The sequence below is a fragment of the Atractosteus spatula genome, chromosome 6 (assembly GCF_055471065.1).
Source record: "Atractosteus spatula isolate fAtrSpa1 chromosome 6, fAtrSpa1.hap1, whole genome shotgun sequence".
Taxonomy (NCBI): domain Eukaryota; kingdom Metazoa; phylum Chordata; class Actinopteri; order Semionotiformes; family Lepisosteidae; genus Atractosteus; species Atractosteus spatula.
In genome coordinates, this window is record NC_142711.1 from 22,642,056 (window position 1) to 22,659,644 (window position 17,589).

Below are 17,589 nucleotides of genomic sequence, written 5' to 3' on the forward strand. Positions count from 1 at the left end.
TGCCAGGATAGCCTCCAGCCCCCCCGTGACCCTAAATGGAAGAAGTGATTAGAAAATGGATGGATGTTGACATAAGAAGTTCATCCGATTCTTAGTTCTGTCTTCACCTGAAAGCACAATGTCAATACTTTGGATTTTTCCTAATTTTATTCTAGACAGAGGCAAAAATATTCTTCTGAGATGCAGAACTTTAGATGCAGCATCTCTTGGAAACAGCAGCATTATCATCTTTCAGCCTGATCTGGTCAGAAGCTAAGCAAGGCTGAGCCGGGCCAATACCAGGATGGGAGACATCTTAGAGAAAACAGTTTGGTGGGGGACTGTTAGGTTGTACTCTTCCCTTTGGGCCAGAATTTCTAAATCAGGGCCAACCAGTAAGGTGATGGGACACTACGATGTAAGAGGTGCTGTTTTTCAGATGAAATATTAGTGATAATGTCTTGACTGTTTGGCCATTAAAGACCCAGTGTACAGGGTTAGGATTTCTCAATCTAGCCTAAATGCCACCCTACATTCATTTAACTCAATTGGTCAAGTAATTTCCCAGTCAAGTGGCAATGAGAATGAGGACCTCACATTACCCGGGCAGGTGCTACACTTCAGTGCTGGATGAAGTGGGTCCTCTCCTGTGTGTCAAAGCACTTTGGGATCTTTTGGGTTAAAACCTACTTTATAAACATCAGCAGAAGCAAAAGTGTTAAGCTTCTGTCCTACAAAGATACAGAAAAATAGAATCTGGAGCCTCCTTTTTGTAGCCACACGGCATTGGTTTTAATGTCAATAGCTTCCTATCGGCTAATGTCAACAGGCCTGTGATCTCACACAACACTTTTGTTAATATATGTAGACGTAAACATTTACACCACTGGTGTCGAAGCCCCCGATAACCACCCACAGCGTGAATTCCACCAGGTTTTAAACAGTAACATTGACTGGGGCAGAAGCATTTGTTACCATATTTAAAATGGAAAAAGTTTTGTTAGGCTGGTCATGAAATATGCTGATAATGTCAAGATTGGGAAATATGCTTTTGTAATTTTGTAAGCAGAGTTGACCTGATACAAGTATTCAAAATATTCCAAGGTAATGACAAAGTCAACTGTTTGGCACTACCCAAATAGTTGAGAGAGCTGGGAACAAGCTTCCAGCTATGTTGGTAAAGCGGATACCCAGGTTTCTTTCCAGCCATGAGATTCTTGGGTTTATTAATTACCAACTTCTAAATAAGCTAGATGGGTCGAATGGCCCCCTCTTGTTTGTAACCTTTCTTATGTTTTACATCTCTCTTAATTAAAAACAACGAAACCAATGCACTTGAGTACTGCTGACCCAAATCCATTTATTTCAGTATGGTTATTATTCTGTGTGGCTCTGTGTGTCTGTCTCAGTGAGTGAGTGTAAAGATGGTGATACATTAATAATTTAGTATATCCTGAGGCGAAGCAACGCTGTGCAATCCTGTTCTGTATGTGTAATGGCATGTGGTGGGGCCTAATCCACAGTGACAAAGTTCCTACACTGAATGAACAGAAAGCATGCAAAATACAAGTCATTTATAACATATGGGATGAGAATACTGTATTCCAGGAAAAAGATGGAAACCAGACTAAAAAAAGGCAATAGGGCATTCTATTTGTGGTTTGCTTATCTATAAAAGGAAGGTACCCTGCAACTCATCTATTATACCGTAGTGCTGTTCAATGACACTTCAGATTACAGATTAATACGACCTTGGATAACCAAATCAAAATGAACAGGAACAAAAAAAAAACTTCCTACCGTCTTTCAGAATAAAAATAGAAAAGAAAAAAATAACCCTTAAGATCCTAATATTATAAAGCAATTCCAGACTTCTTGGGTTTGTAGAAACATAACATTACTGAAAATAACTACCATGGAAACTTGGTTATCTTTTTAATATACCACAGACATTTTGTGCCCCAAAAATGTGTGATATTCATCTCAATCTTTGCTGATTTTTTATAACTCCCTCCGTCAGATATGGTAAAACATTTCAAATGGATCTTCAGCATTGACTTCATTGTGACATAACATTTACTTAGAAGTATCAGGCTGATTCTACATGATACCATAATAAAGCACTTAGATGAAACATGCAGAGTGAAAACATACTGTAGCTCTACAATCATAGAAACAACCCTAAAATAAGCCATGTCCTGTATTGGCAGCAACTGAGACCAAATCAGAGACCAAACTGGCTGAAAATACTGGAATTGAGCTTATCATTCCAAGACTGCTAATCAATATATGTTAACAGAATGACCAGAGCAGAATGGAAGAACACAATTAGGAAAATTAGGAAAAAACTGTAGCATGCAGACATAAAATTACATGTACTGATAGCAACTGTCACCAAAAGGGAAAATGCTTAAAATGTGAACAGTAGATCATTGTTAATCCAATCACTCCTAAAACTAAAGAGAAACAAATTAAGATAATCACAAGACTGTTAGATGTCTAATCTAATTAGTATCAGATTGCAAAAATATGTAAACAGACACATTTGTAATTTGGAAGGAGGTAGTTTCCAATGTAATTAATCAATACCTTAATACATATTGATTTTTAGAAAAACATAGCTATGGGGGATCTTGTTTCCTTATTGAATTCATTCAATCATTCGGATTAACTGGACTATATTTAATAAGGATATAAAACTTAATTGGTTGGTGAAATTCAAATTGTGCTGGATTAATTTTTTCCATGTTTAAATGCAATGTTATTTTAAATGTAACATAGTACATTTAAATGCATGTTAAATTACTCATAGTTTATTACTATTATCGTAACCATAATGTTCACATGAATAAAATTAAATTTTATTTAGTCTCTTTCGGTCTTTTAAATTACATGTCTTCAGGAACAAAAATGTAAGACTGGGGTTCAAATGAATAATAACAACAACAATTATGTGTGGGCAGGTAGCATGCAAATATGTTCAGAGACTGCTTTTGAAAACCCAACATAAATCTGTATGAAGAAAAGTGAGCAAGATTCATTTGTAAAAACATCCTTTAAAAGGACATGGATATGAAAGAAAGTGAGAAACAAAGCCATTAATAACACAAATAGACTGTGGTTGTGTCTCACCACTCATTTTGAACTTGTATTTCTTTAGCCCAGGAACCAGGAGCATCTGCTGCAAATCCCATGTCATCATGGGAGCTCGAAGATGATTGGTCGGAGAGGTGAGCAGGGAGAACAGGTGGCCTATCATCTTCAATAATGACAGTGTCATCCTGGGGCATGTTCACTGTGGGAGACAGCTGGTAGTTACCTGTTTGGAAAGAGAGAAAAACACAAGTCAAGTGGGACAGTATTACTCAGAAAAACATCAACAAACATTTATTGCTAGGGACAATTTAGAAAGGTTTTATACACTTTGATTTATTGTGCTGTTTCTCTTTCCTTTGAGTCAAAGAAAGCATCATATGAAAAGAAACTGTAATTTGGCATTTATTTTAATTAATATATTTATAGATAAAACTGAGAAATAATTTCATTATTACACTACAAAGCATTAAAAATGCTTTAAGGCTCCCTCTGTAATGTCACTAATCTAGAAAAAAAGCATTGAAATTCCTTATTCATCTATGAGATAGTATTTTACCAAACCTCAGTATAATTTTACACTTCTTGAAAGCAAAGCCACAAAAACTAGCATATCAAAAGAGCTCAGAATATTTTTTTCAACTTCGAGAACAAGTTTGTTAATGGGATTTTACTTTTATCATTCTTGCCAGAATACATACTGAAACTCAGATGGAGCTGTTCAATTTCCAACCATCTTAAAATCCACTGAAGATTTGGGACATGAAGGTATTATCATGTTGACCACTAACTTTATGTAGTACAATGCCACAAATGTGTAATCAATTAAATGTGCAGGCTCAAAGAATCGAAACAGTGAAATAAAAACATCACCCTTAAAATTGAGGGAAACAAAGCTGGCGGGTGCTCACAGAGGACTTCAGGTCTAACATAATATGAGACTGCCTGAAGAGGTATGTTATCATGGTTAGTTTGTAGTGCTCATGTCCACTTGAGTTCTATATCAATTTACTTTTCACACTGTCTGCAGAAGCAGAAATGAGATGCAGCTAAAAATAGTCACTTTCAAAAGCTATTCCTTCCTGCCATAAACTAACACCTATTAAATACAGTACATAGATATAATATATATATATAACTAACAAAAAACAGGTGAAATTTAAACAGGCTTCCATGTGCTCACAATTATCAGGCAGTACTAAGTTAAATTACCAGAAATTACTTTACTTCCCCTAAACACTGCTAGAAATGCAAAGTTGTTTTCTGCAATTTCAGTACAATTTTTGTAAATCTAACAGTTTAGCTGCAATTGAACATAATTATTGCCAGGAAAAGAAATATTTATCCTGGCAATCATTCAGAACGTGCTTAGCAAGCTATTTTTTTAAACACACAAAACACGTGCACTCACAATTACGGTTAAAATATAATCTGAAAATGATTACGTTTTAAATACCAGAAGCATTGAATACATTTGGATTTAACGTCCACTATGATAATTTCATTTTATGAGAGAGTGGATCATTAATTGTACACACAAAACAAAGATCAATTTATTTTTGTTTAAAAGTAGTTTTGTAAGAATGAAATTTAAAAATATTGTCAGACAGATTCGATCATACCTCCTGGCAAATTCAACTGCTTGTGACATGGTTCATACTAGAATCATTTTATATACTTTCATATTGTAAGTCTCCATCAAAGACATTTTATCACATCAGAAAATTTTTCTGAGAGGCAGTTTTCATTCAGCCACACCACAACTTGTATGATTTTACTTTATTTATTTTGAAGTACGGCTGTGGACTCCCACTGTGGTGCTATTAAATTTACCTCAGTCACAGGGCTCAAACTAAATGCCCTTCCTTTCTAATGAAGAAGGGCTGCTAGAAAAATGAATCTTATTTATCACTTTGCAGACGAAATGCAACATATATAATTAAATTATGCATGTAATTTAGACTGAGGGGTTACAGCCGTGTTCACAGAAATGAGAAGTTAGTTAAACTTAACACAAACTAATTGAATTCACTTTGGAATTAATGCCACTTTGATTAACACTTTAGAACGTAACTGAGTCATTTTTCAGATGGTGAATCTGCAGTGCCATCTTTTTTTTTTACATAGCTTCTAACTTAATTAAATCTTGAATACCAGACACACATGCAGACAATGGAGAAACCAGAGAAACATTGACTAAATCATACTCATTTATTTTATGGAAATGAGAGGATCGCGACTATCCTGAGGACTGAATCACTTCACAATGTGAAGATGCCGTATTTTGCACATCCAAAAAGCCTTTGGAAAAGATGATAATAATAAACTTTATTTTATATAGCACCTTTAAAGGTGGCTTCTCAAAGCGCTTTACAGAACGATAACAACAATGAAAAAAATACTACATATGCACAATGAAAATACACAATGTGAGGACAAAGTAGATGGGGGTAGTTAATATAGTAGGAGCAGAGGAGTAAAGAACAGAACCACTGAAGTAAAGGCACTTCTAAAGAGGAAGGTTTAGAGTCTAGATTTGAATAGTATAGTAGCTCAGACAGGTACTGAGGTGCTAAGCCTTGTAGGTGAGCATGAGGATTTTGAAGTCGACATGAAACTTGACAGGAAGCCATTGCAAGGACTCCAGGATAGGAGTAATGTGATCACTTGCACCAGACCTGGTCTAACACAAACATGTTATTGTCTGCCCTGCAATATACCTGCAGCAGTAAGCATTTGCTAAACTATTGTTTCACAGTAATGAGCAAAGAAGCATGCCAATTTCCCTAAGCTGTTGAATGTAGCTGAGTGCTTTGCTGAATGTAGAAGAAGGAAACTTTGAAAAAACTTTAAAAAAATGTACATCTTAATATTTATACTAAATATTAAATTAAAATAAAAAATTCAGCTTCCAGAAATGCGTTTAAACCTTTTACTCCAGTAACATGTTAGTTTGTAAGAACCATGTGTGATTAGCTTCACTGCCTGCTTGAAGGACTTTTAATTTTGATACTTCTTATGATATGATACATTATGACATGACAACATCTACATAATGATTACCCACACAAAACACATCCACACATGTAAGTAGACAATTAGTTGGAAACAAAAACGTACAAATCATGCTGTCACAATTAATACAATGGATTTTTTAAAAATACAATTAGATTTTGTGTCATGATGATTCAGAATGAAGAATGTTAGTGATTAATAATGGGCTGCATGCCAAATTCTCAATTTTGAGCTATTACATTGTTCATATATTTGTAGAGAAAACAAAAAATGCAAAGGAAGCAACTAAAAAAAATTAATAAATGTGCCTCAAGTGCGATATCAACCAGGAAGTTTCTAATGAATACTTGTTAAGATTCTGTGAAACAGCTACTTTCCAAGAAGCTTCACAATGAATAACCATCTGAGCCTGATTGCCCATTCACATTGGCTGGTCTGTGTGAATTTTCAATCTGAATCAATTTAAAGTTTTAAAAACCTTTCTTCAGATGTATAAAACTTGGATATATGAGACTACTAACAAGTAATTTGTTTTAAATAACCACCTTTCACCTTTCAGATCTCAAGAAGATACACAAATCTAATGCCCATCAGAAGATATAATGTCCTTCTACAAAAAATCGTACTATGAAAGGTCACATGGTGCTGTGAGATTACTTTCACTCTGACACACACACACATGATAGGATAGCATATATAAAGTGATAAAAAGGTCAGTTCACTTTATTATGAGATATAAAAAAAAAGATGAAAACAATTTTTTATTCCAAAAAGAAAAAAAAAAGCATCCACTAAAAGTAGAAGCAATCATTCTATAAAAATAGTCAATAAGATTCAGAGGTAATGACAGATAATACAAGAGATCTGTAGCCCTAGTTAAAAATCTTAAGTGCTTTGCAGAAGTCTTTGTATCTTGGCTATGATCAACTGTAATTCTGCTCTCCCTTGCATGTAGTCACTAACAGAGGAAAAGAGATTAAGAAAATTACTGATATTTGACACATTTATTAGTGTGTTGTAAGCAACTATCTCAATAAATTTGAGAAGTGTTAAAGCATATACAACTCTTATACTATTGGAAAGGGTCTTCAAGGTACTCTCCAGCTCAGCTCTCATTTTCTACATTTCTAAATTTAAAAAATTGCCATGAAAATTAATATGATGTTATTAGACTTTGCTAATCAGTTTTACAATTTGCTCTTTTGACTCAAGGTAAGTCCTGAATATTTATGTGCAGTATATGAAAGCATTTCTGTTTTGTTATGCCAAAGAGCAAGTAGGTTGCAAGGACATAATTTGCAGCTTTTCAAAACTGAAAATAATTAGGTGGAAAAGGCAGCACTTGGTACATCTACTCTACAATATGGATAATTAGCATGTGAAGAAAGTTACATTCATTCTACCTGTTGAATGGAGGCAATTGGCAAATAACGAATAAATCTATCCTTATCACTTTAGATTGGGTTATAAAAATTACATTTATAATTTCTTTATAAATGAAATAAAGCATTAAGAGTGACAATAAGGTTGATAATCCATCTGTAATGTAGATTAATTGGATATTAGTCTTAATCCCAACCATAGCCTAAATTATACATATTACTTCAACCCTAATAGGATATGTTACAGTTTTTTATAGCTCTTTATATGATTAATGCATGATTAATAATGTCAACAGATTGTTCATAGATACCTACAACAGAGACATGAAGTGTGACCAATTAAACTAATTTCTAACCAGAAAGTGATGACAGTTTTGTGCTGTGATCATGTTTTTTCTTCTTTGCAGAACTCAATTCTTTATCTGAAGCTGAGATTGATGTCAGTGTGGCGTTTGATGCTTTATTTGTCTGTACATGTCTTAATGTAACAAAATGTAAAATGGAGGATGGTGCTCCATTTAAATGCATAGAGATCAAAGCCATCATTCAGACTGTGCTAATCATTTACTAGAAATGAGCAAGATCAACAACAAAAAAACACGGCTTTTACATTTTCCAATTGTCTAAATTGTGAAGAATCACTGGTATGCGTTTTAGATTTAGGATTTACATGACTTCTACTTTGATAGAACAATAACTGGCACAAAAACAAATTAAACTATAAAAAAATAAAGATCAAACTTTGTATATCGGTTGACACAAACATTGCAGTGAACATTATGTGTATATTTATGTTTGTGCATATCTACGTTTACGTGAAGTGGAGCATGAAGATATATTATCAAAAATGTGCAATGTGATTCTGATTGAAGCCCAAATTCACTGATTTGTCATGTCTTGCTTCTGTATACATACTGTAGTTCAGGTTCGGTCTTGAAGCAGTTAGTCTAAATACTTTTCTTTATGTGAATGTATTTTATGTTCTTTTTCTTCAGATCTATTTAATGCTTCACCAGCAATATAAATCCTTCAAAGGAGCTACAGATTGTGCAATTTGGCTGTTATTTGTGTTTTTCGTTATACAGCTTTTCCTACAACAACCACTAAGAAAAGAAATGAAAAAACTTTGTCGAAGCTGAGTCATAGAGAATAGAGAAACATGGAGGTACTATACTAATTGCTCCTTCCCCCATGTGCCTCCTAAAAATATGCTTTACTCTTTCTATATGGTCTGAGTTTTCTGCTTTAGTACATTATCTAGTCAAATAAAGCAATAAAAAAATCAAGTGAATTTCTCACAATACAAATAAGGGATGAAAAAGGAAATTACTTTTTTTATGAAGTGCAGATATATATGTCTCCCTTTATAGGCATCAAAACATCTTTTAAACATTTACTATGAAAAAGGTGGTATGGGGTGTCATATACAGTAGCACACTCTGCCAAAACCTTAACCGTAACCTTGTCTTTTGGAAATTAACTTTTAAAATTTGGAAATTTTAAAAAAAGTTATTATTCTTTAACAAAAGCATTTAAAATTAATGAAAGAAAAGCATACAGCTAAGAGATTACATAAAAAACATACCATACTTATTACATGTGTATACAGTACCTTCGTAAAACTATATAGTGGTCTACAAACTTTAATTGCAAGATAAGCAGTTTATGGAAAAATTAATTAAAAGAAACAATAGCTCCTCATTCTAAAGTGTTGCAAATAATGACGTGCTCAGCCAATTACAGAACCTAATTCTGATGACAATTTAGAATAAAAGTTTAGCAGGGAGGGGAATAAAGCACAGAATCTGCCATCGACCACTGTTGCTTAGGAATCAGAAACTAGTATAGGAACACTTAAAACTCTGGAGCAAATCAAATCAGATAAACATCAATCTCCAACACGAATGGCCGGCTCAGATGTTATTTCAGTACTTTTGCAGTATACTGCATCGTTAGAAAAATATAAATAAACAAATTCCTGTTCGTCGAAAACACGAGATTCCAGTACCTTTTTCAGACTGAGAAAACATAATACAAAGCAGTATGAGCTGTATGGCTCCTATGGGGCTGTGATTAATCATTATGATTAAATACCATGAAAGACACCAGCTGCTACTCTCAGTATGTTTATATATTTCTGTGTGTGCTTTAAAAGTTATTTTTGTAAGTTAAAAGCTTAACATTTAGTCTGATGTTGACTCATTTCTTCTCATTTAACCTCTTAAACATACTGGAGAAATCTAAGAGCATAAGCAAATTGCAAATCCACAATGCTGAGATCTTGGAAAAGCTTTCCAAGAGGTAAAAAGCAGACTGCATTTTTACATTCAAAGCGACATGAAGAGCTACAAACAGATGACGATAAGCAGAATGAAAATAGTATATGCCAGGATTAAGAAACAATACTGGCTAAAAGTAGGAAGGCAAACCAGGTCGTAAATGAGCATTACCTCCCCCATGTCTCAGTACAATGCATAACCACTACCTTGATGAAAGTGGCATGCTCTGTACAGTCATTTTTAAACCGGACCAATTATCCTTATGGAACCGACACTGGATGAGCACATTTTCCCTAAGTGACATTAGGGACATCCATCTGATGTTACAGCTTTCAGCTGCTGCTTGAGGCTCAGTCCGGGGGGTGAAAGGTCACATCTTAGACAATTTATCCCAAACTGCTCCTGCCACTTCACAGCACTGACCGAATCACAATTAACAAATCCACATGGCTTAAAATATAGTCTTCAAAAAAGAAAAAAGGAATGGCAATGGTTCGAGTTATACCAAAGCACATCTGTATGCTAAAATTCTACGGAGTCTGGAGAGGGAGCACTGATGTCTGCCCATTGCTAAAAGGGAATTTAGAATGGGGGGCCCCCACATTTGCATCCTGTTGGTCTTCCAGCGGTGGTCAAATAATCACCTTTAATGAATTAAGAAAACCTTCATAAATGACCCAGCTTTGCCAAATTTCCATATTGTTCCTGGCTGTACTCTCATTTGTAAAAGGCTGAAAGATTGATGCTGAAGTGGTGTTATAATGGTCTAAAGAGGACAATCGCTCAGTCTAGTGTCCCTTTGACATTACATAACCCACCTAAAGGTTGCAGTCTAGAAGGATACCTAATTTAAATTAGGACAAATTGTCATGGTAATGTCTATGTCTTCAAAATTTTGCTTTTAAATGCCAAACAGACGGCATGTCATTTAAAAAGATTGTGCCCTTTTCACTTTGTTGACCAGGCATCTCAGAAGTACACGTGTGCAAATCTCAAGAGACAGTACTGACAGGGAACATGAATAAACAGAAACATGATACCTTAAACATGTACATTCATCATAATTTTGCGAGCTTTCCTCCCGTATCTCAGAATGAAGACAGAAAAACGAAGTACTCAACATTTGTGTTGCCATTCAGTGACAATATTTCCGTATATTGTATTTCAATATAAGTATTTTAGTTCAATTTAAAAACTTCAATATAAGTATTTTATTTACTTTTAGTTTTCTGTCAAGACACCAAGGCATTAGGAATAATATGCTAAAGTTAAAGAAGTCAATAGCTAAGATAGTCTCCTGTACAGGATCAGTAACTATTTTCTTTTACTGTTGTATGTCTTGTAACTGTGATGATTCAACAATTATACAGCAGAACTAGATAAGACAATGACAGCTTGGCACATAGATCAATATTTTAAACGGTCACATGGTGTAACATCTGTTGTAGCAGTTCCGTATCATTTATATTGAAAGATTGATTTTGATTTTTGGTTCAGCAGAGGTCAGTTCATTAAATCTATTATCTCCAATCCAATTTCCATCTGCTGACTGAAACACCAGATGATTATCATCCAGAATTACTGTACAATACATAAAAATGCTAAATATAGAAAGTTATCAGGCATGTATTCATTATCAAACGTTACACTAGAAAAATAAATTAGTTCAAGTTACTGAATAGCAGACAATGGAGTATGGAGAAAGTTGTTCTAAAGAAAATTAGGAACCAGGGTAAAGTTAATCCCTGGAAACGAAGTCCAAAAATATATAAATCTCAGTCAAAGTAAGGTATATTATTTCCTGTGCTAAAAAACGGGGGCTAAAGAGTGTAAGTTTTGTCAACTTTAAAGCCTTTCACTCCCATTGTCAAAACAGGTCAAGCACTGAAAAGATGTATTGAGTCAGACTCAATTACTAGCCTAAGCCAAGGACATGTTACTCTCTCTCGGTCTGAGGCTTACAAATAAGAAACTGAAAGGACAGTAGATTGACCTTCAAATACCTCAAAATACACAAAAGCCCCTCTGTGACATAAGGCCTCAGAATGAAGAGACTTACAGCATTACTGAAGAACTCACATGTTTGTGTGGCAAGTGTGGATTTGTTTTACTGCTACAGCAAACTGAACCACCAACGCAGTGTGGACCCCAGATAATTCATGTCATAACTAGATACTGTGTAACGATACATTTGCTTCAAAGCAAACAAAAAAAAGAGTGAGCGCTACAAAACACAACACAAGAAGACCAAGGTACACAATGTTCATCTCTTCATGAATGAACTGGCTTTAAGCCTATTAGCTCGAATCTGAAACTTTTGAGTTAAGGTAGTTGTAAATGCAAAAAAGCTATAAAATGTTACTATACTAAACAGCTTCTGATCTGTTCTAGTATATCTATAGGTTCAACTCCCAGCACTAACTGACAGAAAGCGTTCCGAATGATAGCCTTCTAACACTTTGGACAATCAATACAGTTGCACGCGTGCTTGCTGAATCAATGCGATGGCACTATCTGGCAATATTAATGGCTTCTTTCCTCAAATCACTTTGGATATTTCAGTGACACAGTAGTCTGTGATTTCCACAAGCAATTAAATTCTACAAAATCCCTAACTAATCAGTCTGAGTGAATAGTGACAGTTTGAACTCAAAAGACAATTCAGATACTACACATACAATACAACTCTGGGACAAAGTTCAGTCACTTCAGTATAGACTTGTTAAAATTATTAATTATGGCTGTGTTGAATTACTTCTAAAACAGAAAAAGTTGATAAACTAATCAAAGTTGATAAAGTTGATAACTAATTCTGATAATCTGCAACCCATCTGGAAAAGAAGTGCCTCCTGTTCTTTGTTATAAATGCTCATCAATGTAGTTTCCACATGTGCCCTCTGGTTTGTTATATTGTGCATTTTGACAAATATCTGCAAGGTTGACTTTGTCAGTACCATTGAGGATTTTGAATACTTGTTTCTTTACTTGTAATCGTCTCTTTTCTTAAGAGTTAAAAGGTTCAGTTTCTTCAGTCTGTCAGTGTAGGACATTCCCTTAAGACCCAGAACGTATCCAGTAGCTCTTTTGACTTGACTGATTCCAGAGAAGCAATGTCTTTTCTATAACTGAGTGATCGAAAATGTACACACTATTCTAAATGAAGCTTTACTAATACATGAAACAATTTTAACATCTCTTGATTTACACATCCTAACATTCTTTTGCCTTTTTGCTTCCCTGTATTGTCTAGATCAGGTAAATGACATCAACAGAAACACCATATTATTTTATATGTAGGTCAGTGTTTCCAGTGTTTCCTTTGTGTTTGCCAGTGTTGATTTTAATCTAAATGGGTTTTTTAATTTAATTTGCTGCTTCTCCAGCATTTGCTTATCCTCCCAATTTCATATAATCTGCTGCAATAACTGTACCAGAATCTGGATCATTTATATAAATTAAGTAGATCGGTGGTTCTAGAACAGATCCCTGCACATGTTCTGTTAGTCATGCCATCAGTTTAATATTAAGTGTGCAATAAATTTAAACAAAAGATACATCTATTGCGCACCATTTATTCTGTGTTTTGAAGGCATAAAGAGAACTATACGTGTCAACTAGAGATGGGGAATCTTTGTAGTACTTTTTTAAACATTAATGTAAGAAGTGATGGGCTTGATTATTTAGATCTGCAAGAGCTACTTGTGAAATCCACTAAGCTGCTTTAAAGCTGCTGAGCACAAAGTTAATGTACCTCATTCCTTGTACAGTTGTGTAAAAAAATATTAGGACATTTCTCAGAGTAATAAGCAAGAGCAAATAAAATTACTACAGGACACACACAAAAGTGTAATTTTACATAAATCTACCTTTACCTTGATATTTAAGCCCAATTATTCATTTATCTACATAACTCCATGGCTGCAATATCGTGTAATTTGATTTGTCAGATCTATTCTGCTCACAGAGGTCAATTTAAATTCAGATCTTCCAAATCGACAATCAGAAATTCCTAGAAAAAAACTAATAACATTTTCAGCATTTGTCTTTTTCAGTTAATATCAGAGAAAACAGATGATAAAATATCTGTTAGAAAACTAGATAGCAAAAAAGCAGCCTGCTTGAGTTAAACCAATGATATAAACAAGTTCTAATCATTCCTCATTAAAACCCCATTTTCCTTACTGATAGAATTTCATCCTTATTTATTCATTTATTTTTTAACCTTTGATGTTGCATAATCTGCATCCAAGGTATTCCACATTAAACAGAAAGATAAAAAGATCGATTCACATATGATAATGTGTACTATAATACAGTTTTTGTCCTTATCTTTGATAAGAGATCACAGGGCATCATAAGGCAGTTTCAGAATTCTTCAAAGCAATCCTAGTAACACGATTTGCGTTTTACAAATGCAAGAAATTATTCTGAGCCTTTTTCTTCAGAGTCCAAAGGGGCTGTTTCTGCAGATACATAGCATGTAAATTACTTACTGTAGTTACAAACAGGAAAGTCTTTTTCTAAACAACTCCTGCAAAGGTAATGCAGTTCAGGTTTCACTGTCTCAATGAAATGAATTATAACATGATAAGACTATAACAGAAGTGTAGATGTTACTACCAAGAATATGAAGAAAAATTCCCAAGCTCAGTCTACACTTTAAAAGAATACATTTTGATGTCTTTTTCAAATAACAATTAAACTGTACTTTATTAAGTTTATCCCCGCCCCCCCCCCCCAGTTTTTCCATTTGTTTCTGGCATTATTTATATCAGATTGGAAAAGAACTTCCAGTTTCACTTTGACAGCATTAAAGAAGCAAACCTAACCCTTGGGTTTGCAGAGCTGGTGTCATTAAACCAGGTAAAAGAAATTAAAAGTAAGGCAAGAGACCCTGTTGATCTAGAGGCGTAATTATTTAAGAGATGTCTTTGAATTCAAAGCTTATCCCAAGAAACCACTCATACTGTACATGCTGACTTCAATTTATTTCTTTATGAAAAAAAGTGTTAAGCTAGGGTTCAAGGTCTGGTTAGAAATGACTATTGTTTCCATTGTCTTTTGACTTTTAAATGAATTGTTTACTTTAGTAATCTTCTCAGGTGGCCTGCAGTCAGGGAAGGGAGTGGAACATCTTACCCATCATCCTCCCCATCATCGGCACCCTTGGTGCCAAGTTGTCATCCAGCCCCTCAATTCCTCCATAGAGGGAGTGAGAGATTCTGCGTTCCCGGTCATCCAGCGAAGTGTTGAGGGGCAAATCGGGACCAGGAGGGCTCCCAGGTGTCTCCAGCTGGAAGAAAAGAGACAGGACATTCAGAGTCACTTTCACATGAATTCAACACAGGGCGGGCCCAGCTGCTGCAACCCCAGGCCTGCTCTTTAGATGGAGCACAATATAATATGTGGTGACAGCTCTGCATAACAATCACCTTTCTTTTCCAAATTTAGCATCACCCCCCCCATTAAGTCATGCCACACATCAGTACATTTTTACCCTAAATAAGAAACAATGGCTCCCCGATTTTTTGCTCTTTGAGAGTCTGGAAACATACTTATATCCCCTCTGGTGCTATAAGCTGTTGTGCCAATGAGCCAACACTGGAGAATTTGTTTTCTGAAGCTGACAAGCCTGTCAAGCCAACTCTGCTCTTGATAATGCAATAAAGACAGGATCTGAAAGTGGGTGCCTGGGTGCTGACTAGTCAGCCATTGCTCAGCTTTCGTGTGACACTTTACTACAATGACATGCTTCTGATTTTATGTTTCTACTTCAGTAAAACAGCATAATAGATAGGGTCTGGCGTGTGTTAGTTGTGATTCTGAAAGACTACAACCTATGACCAGATTTTATCCACATAATACAATGTGCTCCGTGGGGGCTTTTTAAAAGTTTTTGAACCAGACAAGCTAACTGTGAACAAATTCTCATTCACGATGTCAGCCTCGAGAGCACTACAGGAAGACCCTTGCAGAAAAGCAAAGTTCCGTCATAGGGAACATAGGAGTTAACTGCCCTGACCACAGCTCCACACTGCTGTTCCCCAGAATGGCTATACTTAATACAAACACTCCAGTCCCCAATAAAGAAACCACAGGAAGCATTTAACTAATGACCTGCGATCGGTTATAATGAATTTCCAGTTTTCATTTCACTAAGCTACATTTGGTCTGACTGAGCTTTACGAACCTGTAGCAGTAAAAATACATTAGCAATACCCAGCCATAGATTTTTTCTAACTGCTTCATCCAATTCAGGGGCGCAGGGGTGCCAGAGCCCGTTTTGGTCCTGGGAGAAAAACGGTACACCTTTGCATCGCAGGGCAAGAAAGACGTACCCACTCACACCAAGGCCAGTTTTCCCAGAAGGCATATAACCTACCATTACCACCAGTATTTCACCCCTGCTGAAGTATTAAATAAAATTTAATACAAATATTGAATATATAAACCGGAGCACCCACAGGAAATCCACACAAACACGGGGAGAACATACAAACTCCATGTAGATAGCACCCTAGATCCAGAACTGAACCCAGGTACCCAGCAATACAAGGCACCAATGCTACCTCCTGTGCATAATGATACCATTAACTGTATCAAAAGAAGACAAGTCTTCACCTGTTAATAAGGCAAACTCTGAACAAAAACAGCTCTGTAATATGTGAAAGCTTTGATTTCCAATAGTAATAAATTCTTTTATCTCTTGCAGTACACTCCAGTAAATGGTTCTGCAAAATTTACTGTGGGTTACAATATTGTATAGTTGATTATTGCAGATGCAGGGCACTTAAGAGATTGTGCCACAGTTTTTTTTTGTTACAAGCACTTCATATTAACAATTAATTACAGTTATTAACAATTAATTGTTCTCAAAATTAAATTTTACTTTAGTTCGTTAATCTTAATGCATATTTGTTTCAAAATGTTTAAGTAAATGAATGACACTATGACATTTGTTTAATCCTGAACACTCAAATCCCATTACACCATTTCTGGAGTATAGTGTCCCCTTACCCTTTAAATTTTAATTACATTCTGGAATGCTGGTTCCTAAACCACACACCGTATATTAACATGTTGAATTTTCACTTCCAGAGCAGCACTGATTCATGAATCTTTTTCTCCAAGAGATAAGGACCACTATATATGAAAGACTCATAAACACGCCTGACCAGTCACCAATAGAAACCAGCAAATGGATAGGGTGCAAATAGGCAAGAGCTTGAGGAATTCTCATCACAGAGATTCCCACACAACTGCACTCCAGCCCAGCAAAAACACTGAGAATTAATGATTCCATTGCAGCTGGAAAAAAGTCAAAATCTCTTATTGGTTGTGTCTCATAGATCCCTCCCAGCTAAACTGTTCATGAAACTGGCTTTGAAGTCAAAGCAACAGACTAATGTTTCATGACATTTAAGTCTTGGATTGCAGCCAGCAGCAGTAAAGAAGGAAAGGAATTCATGAAAAATAATTAAAAAAAAAAAGACTCCACCCCTCCCACTACAAAATATACCGTGCAGATGAGACTGATGTTTGCAGAGGTCACCTGACTGGTATTATTTCAGTTGGAGGTTCTCATCTTTTTCATATAAATGAACTGTTTAATGAAGTTCCAAATGCTGGACTTATCTTGCTCTGTCTGATATATCATCGGAAAGGTTTAGTGTACTGAAGGGCCAACACAATTATAATGGGAGCCTCACCGTGAGCTGAATAATAACCACACAATGCAAAAGATTTAGACAGTAACATTTACTTTGTACAATATTTTTAAATTCTTTGTCTTGAAAACCCCCCGCAGATTAGTAACAACTAACATAGTTAAAGGAAGGTCA

At 35.3% G+C, this 17,589-nt stretch overlaps 1 protein-coding gene across 2 annotated transcripts in view; it reads right to left on the reverse strand.

The window, feature by feature from the left end:
• LOC148832678 (partitioning defective 3 homolog) overlaps nt 1-17,589 on the reverse strand; it is a 431,574-nt gene that overhangs the window by 157,865 nt on the left and 256,120 nt on the right. For both annotated transcript variants that reach the window (XM_088918670.1, XM_088918669.1), the window contains exons 16-17: nt 14,888-15,041; nt 3,112-3,298 (exon numbers count right to left, since the gene is read on the reverse strand). In XM_088918670.1, the coding sequence (XP_088774796.1) occupies nt 3,112-3,298; nt 14,888-15,041 (341 nt within the window). The remainder of the gene's footprint in view (nt 1-3,111; nt 3,299-14,887; nt 15,042-17,589) is intronic.